This window comes from Rhipicephalus microplus, unplaced genomic scaffold (genome assembly GCF_043290135.1).
Source record: "Rhipicephalus microplus isolate Deutch F79 unplaced genomic scaffold, USDA_Rmic scaffold_14, whole genome shotgun sequence".
NCBI lineage: Eukaryota > Metazoa > Arthropoda > Arachnida > Ixodida > Ixodidae > Rhipicephalus > Rhipicephalus microplus.
The window spans coordinates 15545181-15568719 of NW_027464587.1; the positions used below are offsets into that span (position 1 = coordinate 15545181).

The 23539-nt window shown below is 46.1% G+C and overlaps 1 protein-coding gene across 3 annotated transcripts in view; it reads left to right on the forward strand.

The window, feature by feature from the left end:
• Positions 1-23539, forward strand: part of yip2 (yippee interacting protein 2) — a 263544-nt gene that overhangs the window by 110403 nt on the left and 129602 nt on the right. For all 3 annotated transcript variants that reach the window (XM_075882775.1, XM_075882776.1, XM_037431692.2), the window contains one exon: positions 5262-5428. In XM_075882775.1, the coding sequence (XP_075738890.1) occupies positions 5262-5428 (167 nt within the window). The remainder of the gene's footprint in view (positions 1-5261; positions 5429-23539) is intronic.

Consider the following 23539-nt stretch of genomic DNA (forward strand, 5'->3'; position numbering starts at 1 on the left):
TGCGCAGTTTTCCTGGCTGCCAATTCATACGAGACTTTGCCTCGATAGTTGCACAAATTACTCGGTTCCGGTGTTCGCTTTGAGTGGTTGCCTGCCTGCGAATCAGCGTTTAGCCGTCTGAAAAACGCCTTCACATCTGAACTAGTACTTTGCCATTTCGATGAAACAGCACCCACACTTCTGCATACTGATGCTAGCGGTCACGGAATCGATCGGAGTTATTCTACTGCAGCGCGATGAATTATCACGTGAAACGGTCGTTGCGTATGCAAGCCGCGCCCTGATTAACACCGAGAAGAATTACACCATTACTGAACAGGTGTGTTTAGCTGTCGTGGGTTTGGTGCAGAAATTTTGACCTTATCTACATGGCTGTTGTTTTACCATAGTTACAGACCATCATGCCTTATGCTGGCTTTCCACACTCAAGAATTTGTCAGGACGCCTTGGTTAATGAATTATACGTCTTCAAGAATACGACTTTACTATTACCTACAAGTGCAGTAAAAAGCACCAGGACGCAGATGCGCTTTCTCGCTGCCCACTTCCTACGGCGCCGTCCACTGCTTCCGCTACTAACTTCAGGGATGAACGCTTGGATAGTCCTTCCACATCTGTTTCATCCTTAGCCGCCATTGACAAGATCCCTCCTACGACCACGGCTCCATCATAGCGCATCAACTCGCTGACGCTAACTGTAGACACTTCATAGATCGCCTTCAGGGGAAATCGCAACCGCCTAATGCCCGCCTTTGGCGACAGCTCAGGCATGTTAAGCTCGATAACCGCGTTCTTTACTATCACATCTATTACTCGGATGGTTAACTCTGAGTGCCCGTTCTGCCTCGCTCTCTTCGAGCCGATATTCTTAAGGCCTATCACGACGACCTGACTGCTGGTCACTTGGGTTTCCAGAAAATGTACGATCGCATTAAAGGACATTTCAACCGGCCAGGGATGTCCGCCAGCGTAGCGAAGTATGTCGGCTCCTGCAACCTTTGTCAGTGCCCAAAGCGTCCGACGTCGCTTCAATCCAGAGAGCTGCAACCACTTCCATGTCCGTCGGCACCATTTGAAGTAGTTGGCATCGATTTATATGGTCCCCTTCCCACGACTCCCAGTGGCCATCTACGGATAGTAACAGCTGTCGACCACTTGACACGTTATGCTGAAACGTCCTGCGTGAATTCGGCCTCCGCTTCTGACGTGTCTACACTTATGCTTGAAGCCTTGATCTTGTGTCACAGTGCTTCTCGTGTCATTCTGAGGGACTGTGGAAAAGCTTTCCTTTCGCAAATTGTGGAGGAATTGCTAAAAGCCTCCGGCACCAGCCACGAGACAACCTCCAGCTATCAACCGCAAACCAACAGGCTCACTGAGCGCTTTCATCGCACTCTGTCTGACATGATAGCCATGTACATTGAGCCATACCACACCTACTGGGATGTGATTTTTCCATTCGTAACGTTCGCTTATAATACCGCCATACAACGCACAACTGGCTACTCGCCGTTCTACCTTGTCTATGGCCGATCGCCATCTTCCTTTCTGGACATCCCGCTTTTGACAGCTCCTGTTACATCATCTGCATCCTCCTGTGAACAATATGTGTCCCACCTCCATCACTGTCGCCAGCTCGCCAGACTCAACACTGAGGAGAGACAACTAGCCCGTAAAAATCTGCATGATGCATTCCACACCACTGTGACCTTCCACCCTGGCGACGAGGTGCTACTCCAAACACCAGTTCACACTCCTGGCTTCTGCAACAAATTTCAGTTTCGGTTCCTCGGCCCATACACAGTCTTAGAGCAGACCTCGTCCGTTAATTATCGCGTTGAACCTGTGATTGCTCCAAGTGACCGCCGCTGTCGCGGTACCAAGATAGTGCGTGTCTCGCGCACGAAGCCTTTCACGAGGCTTTCTCTGCATCTATAAGTTGCGGCCAGAATGGCCGCTCTCATTTGCGGGAAATCAGTGTGGGCACGCTTTTAAAGCACGCTTTATCACCTGTACAAAGCCATCATCACCTAGTGTTCCTCATCTTCGTCATTAGTGGGGATGACCCTTGAGTCGGTTCTGTGCCTCAGAGATAACTGCTATTGGCCACGTCTTCCAGGCGTGTGAAGGACTACGTCGCATTATTTTAAGGTCGTTTATCCGTTTGCGTATGCCATCCGGGGTTATTTGGACATCGGGCATGACTGTGGCACAAAAGTCAGCTATGCGTTTACCGTTATACACGGAAGTGACAGTGAAAACAAAGGAGAAATAATCATTGAGGGTGGTTGCACACTGGTCAGATTTTATAGGCTCGTCAACATCATTAATTAGCTGAATCTGGTTTTGTTGAGCTTTGGCTGAGATGATACTCCAAAATTTTCTGGGGTTAGTATGCAGTAAGTTCCCAGTTGGCGTTAACGCTGCAGGCTGTGTATGTGTTCTCAATCTCATAAAAAAAAGCACTCCAGTTTTTCATTTATGAGCTTGTAATTACCTCTGTTATAGGCAATGATAATTTTGTTTAATGGCGACTTTTTCTGTTTTGTTACCGAAATGATTATATATAAAAAGCTGTGATCGCTAAGCTATACTAAAGCAGTTATACTAAATATGTCATCGGGACAATTTGTGAGCAAGAGATTGAGCGTATTGTCGCCTCTAGTGGGACATGATATAACTTAGTGGAAATTGAAATCTAATGTTAAGTCAAGGAATTGTTTTGATTCATTAGACGGAGATCTGTGGCATACTGTGAGAGAGGCCAATTAATGTTTGAATAGTTGAAATCCCCAAAGAGGAAGATGGGAGAGTTAGGGAACACCTTTTTATGTTGTCTAGGGAGCAGCAAAGAAAGTTGCAAAAAAGTAGCTGGCTTTCTGGGGGCCTGTAGCAGATTCGAAAGATAATTTCAGGGGTGAGTTATGAAGGCATATCCACGATAGCTCTAACTCTTTATCACCACAAATGAAGGATGACTGTAAGTTATTTTTTATAGCCATGAGCACGCCACCACCTCTCCTATTGATTCTATCATGACGATGAATAATGAAATCTGATGGCAGGATTTCGTGATCCCTGATGTATTCGTTCAGCCACATTTCCGTTAGAAAAATGATATCAGTATTTGTGTCTGAAATGATATCAGCATCTGTGTCTGAGATGTCGCTACAGAGCTGATCGCGCTTAGGTACAACGCTTCATATGTTTCTAAATGCAACATTTAGACAATATAAGTTTGCTGGCTCGAAATAGAAGTCGGGGTGAGATTAATTGGATTGTATCAATCGCTTCCTTTGGTGGCACGGTCGCGCACATATTCTTTGCTTTCCGAGACATGGGAGCACTCCTTCACGCTATCAGTTTCTTTGTCATAGAAGTAAGTGCTTTCGCCAACGTGAAGGCGATCGAGTGCGAGTTTGAAAGGGCATTTTTGGGGGCGTATAAACTTGAGCAGCTTTGACCGGGGAGGCTAGTAGTAGATGCGAAATCCTCCCTCACGGCATAGTTAGTATTTTTTAGTTCATGGCCCCAGGCCAAAATTTTTGCTTTAGTATTGGAAGTGATTTAATTTATCAAGAATGGGTTGCTTTTTTCCCGGACAGAATTTACCAATACCATGTGTGCATTCAATGCTTCCCGTGTCTAGTTGTAACTTCAGGTTGTTCAAACACATTGTCACAACTTTTACTCTAAGGTACCTCATGATTCATTTTACTTGCTTCATTTCATGCTGAAATACGTCAAATCTCTCAAATGGTTCGTTGAGGGTCTGATCGATTTCAACGTAGCGGAACACTTTAACTGTGCTTGTCTGATGAAGGTTGGCCATGAGACTTCCGTCACACCACGCAAGTAAAAGGTCGCTAAGAACCGGAGCTAAACACGAGCCAATGCACACTCCTTCCTGCTAAGTGTAGAAGATGTCCTTGTGAATACAAAGGTCGAAAGTATGTAAAAGCGTAGTAGTTCCAAAACCTGTGAACATGAATCCACATGCATTCTGAAATTTGGTGCTGCCATAACGTTCTATGCACTGGCTAACTTATCACACATAAGGTCATGAGGTAAAGAATAAAACAAGTCCTTGACATCAACAGATAAGACACTCGTTTTGGGCACTCAGTCCAGAGGTAATCACTGACAGTGACTGGGCTCTTGATTCGACAGAGGTCATCAATGTGCTGGACTGCTAGAGACCTCTGAAGATGCAATGCAACAAAGTGCTGCCAAGTATTGTGCTCAGAGATGATGGCTCTGAAGGGATTGCCTTCTTTGTGCGTCTTCACTGAAAAGAAAACAAAAAGGCTCAGGCCTTTTGTTGTTTTTGCAGACTTTTCCAAAGTGGTTAGTCCCACTTCGTCCCACAGTTTTGCTGCTTGCGCCCTCACTCTAGCTCCTTATCCTGGTGTCTCTTATCACAGGCCAAGTGAATGACATTACTGAAGCAGGTTACCCAGTTCTACTGCAGGTCTCTGTAGTTGAACGCATCCTGAAAGTTTCGCGCAAAGAAGACAGGCAACAAGTGTTGGAGTGTTCGGGCAGCAGAATAGTTGTGATCCCATATATGCACATTATCTCTCATAACTTGAAGAGAGTGGCCCTGCGGGCTAATGTATGTGTGGAGCTTCCAGCCCCCAAAAACTAGGGGAGCTTTGCAAGTTGACTTGCCCATATAATGTCATTCACTTGGTCTGCGATAAGACACAAGGATATGTAGATTGTATGTGCTGTGTTGTGTATAAGTTTTTGTTATCGTGTGGGAAGTACTACACAGGGCAGACCAAGCCGTGTCTCAGTGATAGACTTTGTGAACATGACTACCACGTAAGAAATAATTTTCAGAGGGAGGGTTCCTAGCAGCGCTCTGAAAAGGTTGTGGGTGCTCCCCTGATCTGTACAGCCGCATCTTTATCAGCCGATCTCGAAATCGGCCGACATGTGAAATTAAAGTAACTGAAGCTATAGCAGATATGGGGAACTTGTGTGTGAATTCACTATCAATTGCACTGACAGATAAAGAAATGACGTTTCTTGGAATGATGCCACATGCAAGATGACTTCCGTTTTTATGCATGTATAAGACGGCTGTGAAGGGCATGAAAGAAACAGTTGGAAGTTTAGAGCCTACCTTTCTAGATGCCTTTGTCGTTTTTCCCCTTTTCTTCTTATATGTGCCGCACTAGTACAAGCTAAGTTCATGGATAACCAACTCGCCTGAGCCACAACACTTTTGAACCCCAGTGTCACGATTTTTTCAGGAGTGTATATTGTGGGTGCCAAGCGCACTCCGTTTGGTGCCATGGGAGGGAGGCTGAAGGACCACACACCGACCCAAATGGCTGTGGTTGCTGGGAAGGCAGCTCTGGTGAGTGCTGGAGTTAAGCCAGAAGATGTGGACGTCTGCGTCGGTGGTATCGTGAACCAGGTGAGTGGCATTCAAGGGCAGCAACTAATTTGGCTTTGAAGGCACTCAAATAAGTGTTTGGCATGGGCTTACTTGCCAACTCTCGCAATTTGCACAGGAGACTCCCAATGTGTCACCAGTCTTTCCAGTTGTACTGGCACAGCCATGAGTGTACCAATAAACTGTCCTAACCCCCCACCAGAAATCAAAAGAGCAAAAACATTTCTCAGCCTTCAGCAAGCCCAACAGCTTGCTGCATGAACTTTCCCTCGACCCAGCGAGGGGAAGCCACTGTTTACGTTGGTCTCAGTCATTTACTGTTTAACATGTCATCTTTATCTTAATAAGAGGCTCAAGAAATTATCATCTTGCATTGCCTACAAAATTAGCTTTGCATTCATACAATGTTATGCCCTGAATCATGCTTATGTGCTTAGGGAATACAAGATTTCTTGAGTCATACTACACTTTGCCTGGCCAAGTGTGCAATTATTTACACACATGTGTTATAGTATTACCACTGATATGATTATTTGCACCTATGCTCTATCTCAAAAGTTGCTTTCCTGGGGTTTGCACAGCCCCTTGAAACTTTGAATATTCTTGACATTGACAATATACATTCAAGGGCTCTTTAAACTCCTTGCATACTTGTGAACTCCTTGTAATCCTTGAAAATGCTGTCAGATACATTCCACTACAGGAATTTATTGACATATCTCTGTAATACCCCTGTCACACGGGCGCCCGCGAACACCATTTAACTCCCTCGTCCTTATGACAAGGGAGATGCGACCCGTGTTACAAGGCCACCTTACGCAAACGAAGGTAAACGGAGCATTTCGCAAAGGTTTGTTCGATGATCTCCCTTTGCAGCGGAACGAGGTGCTCTCGTCCTCAGTATATGCAGGTCAGAATATTTTGAGCACTATGTTGCCACAGTGAGAACAATAATACATTTTGGCAATATTAAACGTTCTTTTGTTACAGTGCTCTTTCATAACTTGTGTTTTTTTTACATATATATACGCCCACCAGAGTACAGCTACTCTCCACACCAATGCCCTCCACACCGTGCTTCGCTTGTCGGGGGCTGCCATTTAAAAATATTTTGTCTGTGCATGTGGTTGTTGTCGTCACCGTGCTTGCGTTTGCCCATGCGAGGAATGACTGACAGCGTTGCATCATCGTCACCTGCTTCGACGGTTGCGAGGGTGATGCGACCCAATCTAATTCAAGGGTATCTCATGGGCTAGAAAAACAACTAGTCGTCGAACACGGCACAATCGTAAATAAACATAGTGTTAGGCACAAGGTGGCCAGCGACGCTGCCAGCATCGCTACATTTAGAGAATGCATTTTCATTTAAAATAAATTTATTTGCTATCTTTCCTTCAGACCTACTTAATGTTGTGTTTTTTTAACCGCATAATGAAGATTCCCCCTAAAAAAAAGCAACTAGAGATGGAGGATACATCTGCGAAAATCAACAGTGCTGGCAGAGCCTCCTCACTACAACTATTACAACCTTGTCATTGCTATGTGACACTGCCGCAACTCCGTTGATCTCCGTTGAACTCCCTAAAGAAGATTTACGTTGACAGAGTTTAACAGAGCTTGGTGGTGGCCGTGTGACAGGGGTATAAGTCACGCTCGTTCAAAAGACCCTTTCCCTTATGAATGACCATGGAAACAAGTTGTGCTGACTAAAAGGCGTCATAGAGTTTTGGTTTGAAATCGCACAGTCGTTACAGCCTCTGGCAACTAATATCGATTGACAATCCAATTCAGTCCAAGGCACATCACTCGGTCTGGCTGCGGGCCCTAAATCTGGCTAGTCTGCCATCGCCACACCGTTTCGAGCTAGGCCATGTTTGCGGCATTATCCATGGGAAGGCGGTGCGGCGATTTATCAGAACAAGTGCCGCGAAGCCCGGAATCAGCGGCGCATTATGTCTTTCCTTTTAATATTGTGCTCCTGCATGAAAGACTGATTTCTGTTCTGTTCCCGCATGCAGTAACTGGTAGGTACATGCAAAGAGCGATCACAGCCATGACTGCGAAAAAGAGGAGACAACGCTATGTCTCGCCTAAGTCTATTCAATCTCCAGCACGGTTTTGTAAAGCAGGAGGCGGAAATGTTGTAGGCCCGTGTGCTCAGATTTGGGTGCACGTTAAAGAACCCCAGGTGGTCTAAATTTCCAAAGCCCTCCACTACGGCGTCTCTCATAATCATATAGTGGTTTTGGGACGTTAAACCCCACATATCAATCAACGGTTTTGTAAAGCAGCACACGAAGCATCTGATGAAGACAGTCATCACTTCTCGTACCACTGTAACACCTGCGTTATGCACACTAGTGAGCAGTCTTTTGTCGGACAAGCTGGTGTCCACCATTGGCCCCAGCATGTTACTACATGTTTGCTGTGGAACAGGTTTTCAAAGAATGCCAGGAGGGAAGTGCAGATTTTGGTCTATGTTGCTGCGTGATATAGAATATCGTAGCTGGGTGTAATGGGAACCAGGTGTTTTTGTTGAGCCAAGTTCACAATATGTCAGAAAACAGTTGACATTGCAACAACAAGGGAGTGTGCCTTGAAGAGGCGTCAAAAGGGCACAAAGTGCCAATTCAACTCTGCAACAAATGAGGGCTGCTCATCGGTCGCAAATTTTATGCAGATGGCAAATTTGACGTCCGGGGTGACTCGTCAGCTGGAAAGCACGGCAACTTCCTCTCAAACTGTGACACTTGACTAAAAATTGCTGAAAGCACAACTCCGTGATCGAAGCAGAAGTATCGTGGACTATGAAAGTTGTGCCATCTGAGTACTCCTATTGCTCCAGTGCATCCATTTCGCAAGTATTTTAGAAGATGTTCGAGACAGTGAAATCACAGAGCTTCACCTGTTCGAAGAAAAAATGCGCATACATCGCATGCCATGATTTCTGGCTATTTTTCACTTAACAAGTACAACAAATGATGGAAAAGTCTGATCATTTTGTAAAACGTTTTGGCGAACTTGTGAATGGATACTTGCAAAGAAAGCAACTTGATGTTCACGTCAAATTGTGGAGCAACTGCAAGTTGAAAACCAAGTATCTGACTTGGACATTTTTGGGTCAAAGCACAGCAGACGACCTTTTGCAGAAGTTGACGAATACTCTTGCTTTCTTTCCTCTGAAGAAGATTGTGCTGCTTTAGATAAATGCCCCAAATGTCGCCTGGAGTCTCTTCAACGAGTTGCTGCAGCACATGGAGCATGACTTCCAAGTTCAGTGCTTGGATATTGATTCAACATGTGGCTTGTCCGCAGTGCATAACACTTAGAAAGGAGGAATGCAACGAGCTGACCTATCCTTTCAGCTTATTATTTCATGATGCACCGGCTCGTTGTGAAGATTTTGTTAAAAAAACGTGTAGTAAGCTCTTTCCTCTTCCTTTCATGCCCCATCGTTGGGTCGAGAATGTGCCAGTACTGAAGGGAGCCGAGGCAATGTAGGAGCATTTGAAGCACTACACCACAACAGTAGGGGACCACGGGCTGCCCGTGCCAAAATGTAGAACAAAGGAGAGCGTCAGTGCTCCTCTAAAAGACCCGCTTGCACTTGCATCTCCTAAAAGTTTCTTGACTGTTTTCTGAGTGATTTTCGTTTTTTTTTTTTTCTTTTTTCATTTAGCAAAAGAGCTTGAAAGTGTCTTGAGGAGCCTTATTGCAATGTTTGTCAAGTCTCGATTATTGACAAATGCTACGAGCATCACAAAAATTCTGCGAATATATGTTAATTATGCTGCCAAATACTCGTCACTTGCCCTGCCACGGTGGTCTAATGGCTAAGGTACTGTGCTGCTTACCCGCAGGTCGCGGGTTCAAATCCTGGCTGCGGCGGCTGCATTTCCGATGGAGGCGGAAATGTTGTAGGCACGTGTACTCAGATTTGGGTGCACGTTAAAGAACCCCAAGTGGTCAAAATTTCCGGAGCCCTCCACTACGGCATCTCTCATAATCATATGGTAGCTTTGGGTCGTTAAACCCCACATATCAATCATAAAATACTCATCGCTTGAGAAGGCGTGTGTTGAACGTGCGGCTGAGAAGATCCTAAAAAGTCCCAGATGTGTTTTTTCTTTATTTTAGAAGCGATTGTTGGAAGTTTATTGTATATAGGATCCTGATAATGGTGGAGAAAAGTCCTAAGCACCCTGTCTCTCTAGAGTAGTCATGTTTCAACCACAGAGAGATGCCAAAGACAGAAATGAGCCTTGGAAAGCTGAAAGTTGTTCTTAACAGTTTAATGCACTGCAGACTTCTTTCTGAACACAAGAGATATCCTGTGAGTTCAGTATATTCACTTCTGCCAAGAAAAACTGCATGAACTGCAGAACTATGTAAGAGACCGTGAACACCTTGATGTTCTCTTTGTGCACTAATGAAGCATGACCCGTCATTCTCGATATTATGGGAAGTACTAAAGATCCTTCTCTTGCTTAGCCATAGACAGGCTTCAGTAAAACGAGGTATGAGTGTGAACTTCCAGATCGTGGTCAAAAACATGACAGAGCACATGACAGAGCTTTCGTATATCTCCCAAAAAGTCATCTGTGAGGCCATGAAAACCCACAGTGGGCTGCCTAATGTTCCACTGTTGAGGAGGAGAAAGAAGGGTAGAAACCAAAGGCAGGGCGGTTGAATGCACATCCAATTTTCTACACTGCACTGTGGGAAATGGTGAGGGGATTAAAATTGAAGAAAGAGAGGAGAGGTGAAGAGCACTGTCTGGTTACATCTGCCCCTTTCATTGCATGCTTATAAGTGATCACTTAGTTCGATGGACTTTAAAGGGCCACTCACCAGGTTTAACAATTTTCAGCTGACAAGCGCAATGCGTAGACGAGGCATTCATGATCACGTCTGCCAAAATTTGCAACGCTACCCGCTGCGGAAACGGGTCAAATTTCAAGATGAAAGCTGCTCCCTCTCCCCTTTGCTGGCGCATGCGTAGAGAATGAGGGCATGACTTGGGCGTAGGAATGGCCCTACGTACACGGCAATACAGTGACGTTGGTCATCTACGTAGACGACTCTGCTCTGACGTTTTCAACAGTATACTACAAGAAACGTCAAAAATTATTTAACACAACATGCGTAGTTTATGTATTTGTTGCTTTAAGAGATGAATAAAACTTGAAATAAATAATGAGATGCAATAAACAATTGTGCGCATTTTTCTTACATTTTTTTCCCGTGAAATGCTACGAGATGCGGGGCTAATGTGCCAGCGTTTCGCATGCGTTCGGGTCCCCGTGGTCAGCGCATTGAGCAGATGACCGCCGTTGAACACTCCTACGCATTCGCGCACTCATTGTGCTCATCTACTCTATCGCGTCTAAGCCAGCTTTTTCAAACAATCACGCAGAAGCAGGCAGAAGACCACAAAATAACGCTGGTCAACAAAGCAACGCCACTCGCATGCACGGGGGCTGGGCTTGTTCGGGCACGTCATGCGCACGTCATTCTTGGTCGAATGCCGGAGATGGTGGGGAAGAGATTTGCCTTGCGAAGGCTACGCGGAGGAGCGGCAAGGGTTTCGAGCTCACCTCCTCTCATCCTCGTTTTCGCGCCGCTTCAAAAAACCTGTTTTCTCCGCTCGTAATGAATCGATTCGAAAAATTTTTGTGGCAAAACGTTCCTCATTAGACACCCAACAACTTCTACTGTCTAAGTAAAATTCGGTTTGGGGTCTGGTGAGTGGCCCTTTAAAAAATCTAGCAACGCACTTGTCGCTTTGCTGGCTTGCCATGAATCGAGGATCTTCTCTTCGGAAAAAGATCTATTACAGTTGACTCCTCTTAAACAGAATACGAAGGGGATCCATAGAGCTTCCATTTGTCAGAAGTTTCGTTTAAGCAAAGTACATCTCTTAAGTGAATCAAAAACTTTATTCAAATTACACAAACCTCACCTTACTCATGAGGATGAGTAGGAGAAAAAAAAGGAGTGAAGGGTGGTTTGTTTGGCAAGCTTGAGTTGTTTTTTCACAAGGTACGCGTCCGTGCCTGACAAACTAGCCAGAAATTCTGGACAAGCCTCATGCTCAAAATAGCGCTGCAAAAGTTCAGCAGCCTCTTTAGCTGATCGATCTGGTGGCACCACTGCACTGGCAATATTGTCATCACATTTGTCGCCGGAAGGTTGATCCTCATCTTGCACATCGGCAATCATTTCCTTGACAGTTTCCTCACGACAGGTACAAACATTTTCATCAATTGATTTGTAGTCCTGCAGCGTGAAAGGAGCAGAGGGCACGACCTCACTGAATACTGCCTCAATGTCACATCACATCACATCACTTTATTTCCTTAAAGACCCCTCAAGGGGGTTTACATAAGGGGTGGGTGTACAGTGTAGCCAGGTGACTTCACTCGATAAGAAAGTTTGTTACTTTGTCCAAAAAGTTTGATGGGTTAGTAATAGCTGCAATGGTGTGGGAAAGGCCATTCCAATCTGTTGCTGTTCGGGGGAAAAATGAAGAGGAAAATGTGAGGGTGCGAGCACGTGGGCGTGACACTTGCAGTTCATGTCCGCATGAGCTGGGCTTTCTTCTTCATCAAGTACTGCTTTTTGCACTTGAAAGCCAGCATGATGAAAGCATCTGTGAATTGTTCTTGCCTTCACTTGCTCCCGGGCACGAGCCTAAATGTGGATGGCCGTCAAGAAATCTATGCTGTAGCATTTCCTGCTGTCTGCACAAAGCAGCATCGATGGCGTGATTGTCTGTAATAATGAAGTTTAATTTTCTGAATAACCCCTTGATTCATCGGCTGGATCGCTGCCATTGCATTTGCTGGCAAGAACTCCAGAGTGATAGCTTGGAGTCTTTCAACCTGACCGTGGGCTGGGCAATTATCCACGATGAAGACAACCTTCCTGCTTTGCCTCGTAAATCTTGCGTCTTCCTACCATAGCCAGTTTAGGAAAATGGCTTTGGTCATCCACGCTCTTCTGTTCGCATGGTACGCAACGGGAAGGTGTCGAAGGCCTTTGAAACAACGTGGGTGCCTTGATTTCTCTATTACCAACAGCTCCAATTTCTTATCTCCTGCCATGTTTGCACGCACCAGCACAGTGATGCGATTTTTACTGTGTTTTCCTCCACTACTGGCTTCGCCTTTAAAGGTGAGAGTCTTTGATGGAAGCGCTTTATAAAAAAGACCCATCTCATCCGTGTTGAAAACGTCTTGGGGCCCAAAGCTCATCAAATCGGTGCAAATGTCCCTGCTGACGGCAGCACTCTCACCTAAGATTGCTTTGAAGACTAGGCCATGGCGTGTTTTGAAGCGGCTGAGTCATTCGTCCCTTAAGACGAAGTTCTCAACACCCATTTGCATGGCGATCTCTCGAGCTTTCTGCTCGATAATTGGTCCTCTTATGGACAAATTGGAACTCTGTGCATGCTTGAGCCATTGAAAAAAAAGCTTTTTCGAGTTGTTCATAAGGCATCGTCCACATCAACATCCGTTTAGATGTAAAGGTCCCGTTCTTTGAAGTGCCTTCAATGTTTTCTCTGCCTTTGCAGATCCGCGACAGTTAATTTCTGGATTTGGGGACCTCCATCTTGGGCAGGCCACTTCGATCGAGCTCCTGAAGAATTCACAGCTTTTTTTTCAAGCAAGAGTGCATGGTGCGGCCTCTTCCTTTCCAATGGGCTGAAATAATACAGTGATCTGCCTCACTTAGCCGCACAAATAGGCCTAACACACAACTGACTCGCCGACTCGACTCCCATGGCTACCACAAATAGAGGTGTGTGCCGAGGCGGTTTCGACCGGCGGCGGTGTGGAGGTTGTTCCGAGTCGGCGGCGGCGCACGCCGGGCAAAATAATCGGCGGCGGCGCACGGCCACTTTTCGTCGTCGGCGGCGGCGCCGGCGGCGGCGTGGAAACTGAAACTACAATTAAAAAAAAAAGCAACTTTACTGTGTTTTTTCTGCTTATTTAGCTGAAACTCACTACTTTTAACAGTAATGCCTGAGAAAACACCTTGGAGATGCAAGAGAAGTGGCAAACGTTCCGTAAATGTATTGTTTTTGAGCATACATATTAAATATGTTCTTTCAGTGCGCCCAGTTTGTTCACATAGGTAACACTGTATCACAAGAAATTTCATTTTTTATTACTCTCTCAGCGATGCTGTTATATCTGCTAGGTAGTTTTTCTTATTTACTCACGCTTTATATTGTTTTTTTACTTTTAAGTAACTGTTAATCTTTCATTTATTATCAAATGTGCCAGTTGCCTCTGTAATGCCTTCCGGCTTTAAGGCTACAAATGAATAAATGAATAAATAATGAATGAGACTCTTCTCTACGGGTATATAGGGGCAAGTGGAGTTCGCAGTCTTCGTGCGTAATGTACTGCTTTTTTTTTTTGTAACAGACAGGTGGGGAAATTATGTAGGTAACAATGGCACATTCATGAAACACACGAAAAAGGCACTAATTTGTCTCCCATAAGAGGACACTGCTCAGCGACTTATCATGCAAGTGCTACAAAGCAATGAATACAATAAGAGCAAAATGAATATGGGGCTACAAGCGCTTTTTATTTGTTTTTATTTTTAAAGACTCCATTCTTGTAAGATGCAAGGAGGTGCGGGGGGGGGGGGGGGGGAGCAGTGCTTGAGTCTCGTTTGTTTGAGACCCCTTTTTATCTACATACCAGCCCATACTCCTTCCCCCTTTCTTTCTCTTAAAAGAAGCACTGAAACAAAATTTTGAAAGAGAGATAACCTGTCAAATAGATTTGTGTAGATACACACATCATCTATGAAATGTAAACAAAAATTGTCACCCATAACGTATTCAATATTAATTTTAAATTCCGTGTCGCCCAATGGCATACTAATTATGCCTTTGTCATTCGCGTAAACAAACAACCAACCCCCGCATCACTAGTTTTGTGTTGGCTGGTTCTGACGAACCATTTCAATGAGAGTGTGGTTATAAGAGGGAAAAGAAGAGAAAAGTGAGCCCCGTAACTGTCTGCATCAGCATGCGACACCTCAACAGTAGCTCACAAGGGATGGGGGTGAGGAGGGATTAAAAGGATTGGATTAAAGGTATAGCGAGAGGGAAAGATGCGCTAGGCCAGCGAGCGGCAACATATGAGAGATAGGAGAGATAGAAAAAATGGAAACACGGTCACGGGAGTCCGAGGACGGGGCACCACTTGGGAGAGCTCTTGTCGGCGACAGGAGGTGGCGTAGGGCTAATCCAGTCGGTCAGAGCTGCGCTGACGTCGTAGTAGGGGACCAGCGGCAGGAGGTGGCATAAGACCAGCCCAGTCGGGCAGAGCTGCGCTGTCGTCGGAGATCGCCAGGGCACAACCGGTTGGCACAAATTCCAGCGAGCGAGTCCCATTTCAACGAAAGAGGGGCAGACTTTTACGGGCTGGTGTTCGAGCTTCAGCGGCATTCTTCGAGCGGGTCAAGCATAATTACAACGCCAGAGAGGAGATCACAGGAGTGGCAACAAAACCTTCGTTGAAAAGACTTGCCGACGTGGTGATTCACTTGCACGTGGTTTTGTGCGTCCACCCAGCCAGATAGCTTTGCACGAAAACCCAGGATTCCTTTCCTCTATGCGAAAATCACTCTGGGTCCCACCTGTGGAACCTCGCTCTGTGGAACCAAGACTTCAACAATAAACACCGCGCTCTCAAGCAAACGAGCTTTCTAGCCGTGCGTTGCAAAAAAAAAAAAAAAAGCGACATTTTTCGCATAAGTGCCTTTTGCTCATAAAGTCCAAAAAATGGGGGCTGTTTATAACGCGCACCAGTCTTATCTCCTATCGCAATGTGTTGGGGACGGGGGGAATGGGCGTAATGTACAGCTGGAAGTAGGGATGGTTGTAAATTAAATGTCTGCTGCAAACGCTTTAGCGACGCTTCATTGCGCAATAGATCCTGTCTTTTCATCTTCCTATGCTATCTCCATGCCTTCTCATAACCCGCCGCTCAGCTTTGTTCTGTGCTTGCCAGCTGTGGCTGGGGCGAGTTTTGGCTAATCCCACTAGCCTCACAGACCAGTTACTGCTGGCTTCGCATGAAGAGCAACCATACCCGTACAAAAATCTTCTAAATAAACTTTCTCGGGCAAGAATAAAAAAATCTGAACGAACATGAAAACTCCAATCAAAATAACCAATCATCCAATCACCACTCCTCGCCACAGCAGAGGAAGGGAGAAAATAATCCGTGACCTCGGCACCAACAGTTATTTCGAAAGACGTTTATTCGCAGAGCTCTCCGTAAGAGAAAAGAGAAAAATGTGACACCACCGCGCCGCAACAACTCCACGCGTGGATCCCCTACATCTTCAATGCCAGAGAAGTTAAATAGGCAGGATTCGACGTTTCCACAAGCTTTCCACCACCATCGGTACTTTCATCCGCTGGTCCAGAGACCTGCGGGAAAAGCGCAAGGTGTAGTGTGCAGGATCACGTGCGCCAACTAAACCAAGAACTTCCATGAAAAAATTTGAATGTATATGTGTGGTTGAAGCCCTTGCGGAAGCACAGCTCAGCGCGTTGGGGGGGGGGAGAGAGATTTAAAGTAGGTAGAAAGAGCAGGTTTGGAAGAATCTGACGGCCATGTCTGGTAGAGAGAAAGCGGATAGGGGCCGATGTAAGGGCAACCCGAGTCGTAAGGCTTGGAAGTGTGGGGCTGCAGGAGAGATCAAGTGGTCCTACAGCTTGAAAAAATGTTGCAGCACAGGAATGACTTCGGTCAAATGAACAGTGGACCGAGTGCAGAGGCAGAACTTGTAAGCGGGTTGGCCACCATACCAGCCCCGACACCACGGTGATCTAAACGGAAAGAAACCTTCGCCGGCGGAACCCCTTTGAATCCTGGTACAGTCAGCAGAAAATGGGAGACAACAACCCCATCACTGGGGACACTGCCCTTCTCTACTTCCAGGGCTTGCAACGAGTGGTGGCAAACATCTCGGGCCTTTTCACCTCTGAAGAAAAATGCCGATCAGGCTTCAAAACATCGGGTTTCTTAATATTGTAAAGAGGTTTATTGGGCAAACCAAATGGGCAGGTTGAAGATTCGACAAGCGTGGCGATGTGGGCTTGTTGGTTAAACATTTCAAAGAAATTTATGTAGCGCGAGGTGAAAAAACGAACACAGGAAAGAATAGACAGAAAGAAAGTAGTGCCACTTCCTTAAACGTTCGTAGGTCTTGAAGACACCGGCGTGAGCGCATTGCGGGTCGGAGTGAAATAATGCACAGATTGTAGAGCGCAGCTTTCTGGGAATAACGAGCAGCCACTTCCTGCCATCTGATGAGTAATTGCGCCGGTACAAGAGGCCACCTCGAATGGTGAAGTGCGAAGCCTGGCGTTGCATTGCTCGAGTGGTTGGAAGTGTCGGTACCCAAGATAAAATGTCCAGAAGCGAAGTTATCCATGGATCGTCGCGCTGTGCAAAGGACATTGTGTCAACGTCAAGAGCTGACAGCGCGTGTTCTATAGAAGATATAGAAGCAGCCTCAGTGGACAGTGGTGATCGCGAAAGCGCATCAGCATCGGCACGTTGGTGGCCGGAACGGTATACGACGCGGATGGCATACTCTTGAAGTCGCAGAGCCCAACGAGCAAGGTGACCTGATGGATCTTTCAGCGACGACAACCAACATAGGCATGATGGTCTGTAACTACAGCAAAAGTGCGGCCATATAAGTATGGGCGAAATTTCACAATCGCCCAAAGTATGGCTAAGCACTCTTTTTCAATAACACTGTAGTTTACCTCAGCCTTGTTGAGCGTTCTGCTGGCATAGGCGACGACATACTCAGGGGATCCAGGCTTGCGTTGAGCGAGAACTGCACAGAGACCGACACCGCTGGCGTCTGCATGGATCTCAGTTGAAGCCGTGGGATCATAGTGACGCAATATAAGCGGTGATGTCAGGAGTCGGCGTAGAGTGGTAAATGTGTGATCACATTCGGAAGGCCATGATGATTGGGGCAAAGTTGCGCACGAACCGACGAAAGCAGGAGCACAATCCTACGAAGCTGCGTAACTGTTTTACAGTCGTTGGTTTGGAGAATTCAGCGACAGCACGTAGTTTAGCCGAGTCGAGAAGAACGCCATTCTTTGATATTACGTGACCGAGAATGGTGAGCCCTTGAGCAGCGAAGTGGCATTTCTTGAGATTCAGTTGGAGCTGCGCATTCTTCAGACACGTGAGGACATGTTTCAGGCACACAAGATGTGTTGCGAAATCGGGTGCAAAGACGACGATATCGTCAAGGTAGCAGAGGCATATGTTCCATTTATAACCTAGCAGAACAGAGTCCATCATGCGCTGGAATGTGGCCGGCGCATTGCAGAGGCCGAAGGGCATGACATTGAACTCGTATAGCTCGTCCGGTGTCATGAAGGCTGTTTTTGAACGATCTGCATCTGCTAAGGGCACCTGCCAATACCCCGAACTCAAATCTAACGACGAAAAAAACTCTGCACCTTGTAAGCAATCAAGGGCATCATCAATCCTGGGCAAAGGGTATACGTCTTTGCGAGTGATCTTATTTAAGCGCCTGTAATCAACGCAGAAGTGAATTGTACCGTCCTTCTTCTTAACAAGAACAACAGGTGATGCACATGGACTTTGGGAAGGTCGGATAACGTCGCGCTTGAGCATATCGTCAACCTGTTCGGTGATAACCTGACGTTCCGGGGCGGAAACATGGTATGGTCGCTGTTGTACTGGCGCGTTGGAACCTGTGTCGATGCAGCGAAAAAAACTTGGAGTTGCGCTAAGGGTAGGTTGAGCAACGTCAATGAATTCACGAAACTGGTAGAGCAGCTGAAGAAGCTCAGAGCGCTCAGATGGCGATAGTTCCTCGGCGATCGATGAATCGAAAAGCTCGGAAGGTGGTATATTGGAAGGGTTGAGGGCACTGATGGTGTCGTAGTCACTGGAACAATCTGGCGGCATCGTAAAAATTTGTTCTTTATCAATGGCATGCACGTGTCCAAGAGATTCACCTTGAAACAGTTCGATGGGATACGGAAGGGGGGTCGATGAGGCAAAGAGCACTGTTTCTTCCAAAAATAGAGAGGGTTGAATAAGGCAGAAGAAATGATCTTCGACTAAGGAAGAGGCTTGATGGTTCAAAGAATGCAGCTTCGTCCGTAATGCCATCACAGAACACGGGGAGCAACACAGCTGCTGTCGGAGGAATTTCAGTGCCTTCTTTGACGACGAGTTCGTGTACGGTGGGCTGAATGCGGCTGGTTGGTTGGTCGTAAAACGGGTAAAGTTCAAGCTGCAATCTTGCACAGTCAATAACGGCATGGTTACGCGATAAAAAATCCCATCCAAGTATGATGTCGTGTGAGCATGACGAAAGGACAATAAGCTCAACAGTGTAGTCCTTTGCGATCATCAGTCGGACAGTACAAGCGGCTACAGGCTGAACCGGGTCCCCATTCGCTGTTTGCAAGGACATCATATCAATAGGCGTCGTCACTTTTCGGAGCTTGCGTCAAATTTTAGCGCCTATCACGGAAACGGCTGCACCGGTATCCACTAGAGCATATGCTCGAGTACCTCCTACAAAAACTTTGACAATATTCGACGGCAATGTCCGAGGACTTGAGCATTTCGACAGCGCAGTTCTTGCCTCCTGAACTGCGGCGGTTAGTTTCCCTCGTATTCAGGAGCTGGCCGACGACGCATGGGTGACAGGGAGCGACAACCGGGGGAAGGTGAGCGACCAGACATAGTACGCGGACATTCCCGTGAAGGCGAGCTTGACTGATGATCAGAATTTTCCAGACAAGATGGAGGAAGGTCTCTGAAGCTGTTCTGTGTCCGGGCGTGTGTGTATTCTGGCACTCGACAACGGCAGTAATGGGCGATATGGCCAGGGCCGCCGCACGCTAAACAGATGGGCCGGTTATCGCGCGTTCTCCAAGTATTGGCGACGAGGGGAGCAGCCCATGCGGCAGACGATGTGAGTTAAGGCTGTGGTGGCAATGGTAGGAACCCAGGCGGTGGACGGCTGAGCCGGGGCTGAAGTATACGGCAGTCCCTTGAATGACGGGGGGTGGTGTGACTGCTGCCGCTTTAGTGCCTCAGCGTAAGTAAGAGGCGCTGTGACGGTGTGCTGCTGCAAGAGCACCGGCATAGCCTCGGAAGTCTGCTCCTGGACCACATGTCGGAGCATGGGAGCGAATGGTGGTGGATGTCGCAGTGGCTGTTGCTGTGAGAGCTCCTGGCGTTGAGCAAAAGGCAGTAGAGAAAGCTCCCGAGCCACTTCCTCTTACACGAAGTCTTTCATTTGTGCGAGAAAGCTTGTCTGGTCAGTCATGACGTCCAGTGCTGTCACTGGTTGGATTGTCTGGAGTGAGCGTCGCGTCTGAGCTCGTTGCCTCCGCAATTCATCATAGCTTTGGCACAAAGTCACTACTTCTGCCACAGTGCTAGGAGACTTGCGAGAAGCATCTGGAAAACGTCATTGTCGACGCCCTTCGTAATGTGCTGTATCTTCGCACTCTTGCTCGTGGAAGCATCGACGCGCCGGCAGAGATCGATCACATTTTCTATATATGATGTGAAAGTTTCACCTGGCTCCTGTGTCCGTGTGCGCAGACGTTGTTCGGCGCGTAGCTTCCGTAAGGCAGGGCGACCAAAAATGGCACATATCGCCTTCTTGAAGGCGGATCAATTCGCGAACTCAGTTTTGTGGTTCGTATACCACAGCTTGGCCACGTCGGTAAGATAAAAATTGACAGTGCCCAACTTAGCAGCGTCATCCCACCCGTTGGGACCACTGACTTTTTCATATGACGATAGCCAGTCCTCGACGTCCTGGTCTTTGGTGCCCCCAAAGATCGGGGGGTCTCGCTGATGAACCGGGCCAGGGCAAGTGGCGGCCGCGAGAGGTACTGTTTGTTGGACAGCGTCAACTTGCATGGTCGACGGCAAGGTGCGGGATCGGAGTTCCAGGTTGTAGGCGATGTGGTTACCCAGCACAATTCACCAAATGTAAAGAGCTTTATTAAGCGAACCAAATGGGCAGGTGGAAGATTCGAGATAGCGACAGGACGAGGAAGATGGAGGAGCTCAAGCGCCGATCTCGTGGTGCCTTACTCTGCGATGATGCTTGTTGTTTTCTGTTGTTGTCATCATTCTTTCATTATAATATTAATATTGGCAAAAGTTTTCTGGTTTTTTTTTTTAAATTTTTTTTATCCCAACCAAGTAGAGGCTTCTTCGAATGCTCCATTTTGAAATAATACAGATATCTATGCTGCAGGCCCTAAACCCGGAGAGTAGAGCTCGTTGCTGCGTTATGTAGCCTGTCTGCATTCCTTGAGGCGTACAAAGAACGCAAAAGCCCAGGTATGAGCAACTTGAGCCTTGGAAAAGCCCGTGTCGTCAAGCTTTTCGCAGAATAGACTGGGCGAACACAATGGCTGGTGAGGAATCGCCGAAATTGCTTCCACGTGTCAAACCTGACTTTGAATGGAAGAGAGTTTGAGTAAGAAAAAAAATACAAAAGAAAAAAAACGGCGCTGCTATGCTGTGTCAATACGGAGTCCAGAACTGCAGGCGTTCTGGCAAAATGTTTAAAAGGTCTTCAATTCCTCAGGGGGTCACAAAATCTTTGACAGCATTACAGTTTGAAGGAATTTGTTTTCTCCAGTGACTAAGCATCGCGCACGGCAGGAGCGGTGTGTTAATTCCTGCCCCCTTCCTCCTTGGAATCCACTCGGAAAGCTTTCAACGTAGCACATGGCAGGAAATGATATAAAAGCAAACAGCATGTGTTGTCACTACATTAAAGAAAACTTGAAATTCGTCGAGATGTAAACTTTTTTAGCGCAAAACAATACATCGAAAGGTCCTTCACAAGCGCCCATCCCGTCTCTCTCGTTCTTGTGAATATTTTGTTTTGCGCTCCGTAATTTTTGGATCGCCACATTTATTAATAGAAAAACGGAAGCGACGTCTGAGGACAAGCAGTTCAATGCAGGAGAGAGCGTAGGGGCACTCGATGCTCGCGAATCGTGCTGCTCTATCGCCTTGAAAGCCCCATTATTTATGAAGGTGGAATACAGTGCTCATTCTCCTTTGGTTTGGGGACATAATTGTAGATCAACCTCAATGTAAGTCGTGATGTTGCGTAATGAAATTCTCGGGGGTTGCACATGAGCCAGAACATGCTGCACAACCCACTTTCATGCCCTCCTAAAGCCATGTTCATTCATTCCGAACAGTTGTGAATTACACTAGATACATAATAATGAAGTTACAGATAATTATTCAGTTTTCCCTCTCATTATTACCGCAATCTGATATGCGTTCTTCTCTGAGAAAAGATCATACAAGTTCTGTAGCATGCATGAGCATAAATTGCTCATTATACTTTGTCAGAGTCTGCGAACGGTGTACTCTATAAAGGCATTACCTATTGGCAATAAAGTTGAAGCCAGTGCGATACAGGTAATCAGTATTACATCACCAAAATTATGAGTTTTTTAGGAGATACTCCTAACGTCTTGTTGGAAATTCTAACTTCAAATTGTGAAATCACGCCGGCGCGAACGGCAATGGCTTCGTGACCAAATACACTGCAAACAAATTTACAAATAGCTGTGCACCTTAGAAATAGACTGTGTACATTAGCTTTTTAGTCACGTTAGCATTTTATAATGTTGAAATCTCATTTCAGTGGTGCATTTGGTGTCGCCATTACATTCCGTGCATTTAAGTTAAGGTTGTCATTTTTATTCGAAGATATGAGCAAATGGCTTTTATCGAGGACCTTCACTGGAACGAGTTTCAAGAGTGTGGGGAATGAGACAAATTTACAATTTGGAAAATAATTCTGTGGCTTTACAAGCCGGCAGATACACAATTTCAAGGCACGCCATAAAAAAGACTATAAATATTTTTAACCATAGATCAGCAAAATAAAAAGGTGCCGCCCTCATTAAATAAGTTTTTTTTTTTTTCGCATAAGACTCGCAAAAATCCAGACTCGCCAAAATTTGCTGAATCGAACTAGGAACTCGCTCGAACTCAGACTCACTGTGGTAAAACCCAGCCTGGCTCACTCGGACTGAGGCTTACCTAAGTATAACTCAGGCGCACTCCCTCAGACTCCGACTCATGCCTCAATCTGAGTCTTTCAATTCCTCTGATAGACTCATCAGTGTGTTCGCCGCCTTATAATGGGAACACATCTCTCATTCTCGTTGATGAAGACCTTTTGTGTGCGTTCATGATGGTGAAATATGGGAGAACGAGAAAGAGAGGAAGGGTGGTTGCTATGCCCACATGACGATAATAGGGATGATATTTACCAATTTACGCAAGAAGAAATCAACGAAAGACATGAATGCAGCAAAGAAACCAGAGAAGACAAGTGCTGGACTTGAAACTAAATTTTAATACAGAAAGTTCCTACAAAAATTAACCAGAAGCAAATGCTTAAGAAGGCTATCTTAACCACAGTTGCACAACAAATGTCTCAAGGTGGTTGTATGAAGCAGCCGATATCAATGGAACACCAAATATCAACACCAAGTTAATCTGTGAGGAAAGCTGTGGGATCAATCACACATGACACTTCTCTCTGTTTTTATTTCAAAGGCTTCACGAGTTTTGTGTTCAATCTTTTCTTTTTCCTTTGCCACTGACATACAATGATTCGAAAGAAATTCCTTTGTCATGCGGCCGTGTCTTCGGAGATCGGATAGGTCGACGCCTAGTGTGAACATCCTTCAGGCACAAAACTGACCTCTCCGCTAGTCTCTGCGTCCCCAATATATCAGTGTCATTGGCAAAGGAAGAAATAAATTGAACGCAAAGATTTCGAAACCTTAAAAAAATTAAAAAAGGGCAAAGTGCAATGCATGCAAACGTGATCCTTCAGTTGTCCTTACAGCTAGGTAAGGGATTCATGTTGCTAGATAGCGGGTGCACGTGGCGTTGATCATGGAAGTGTGCTGTTTTGACATGCTTCTTGTTTTTGTAGTGTTAAGTGTGCAGCTGTGGAACGCCTCAGTCTATTTTTCTTGAATGCGCTTCTGGTACATGGGTTTGTAGACTT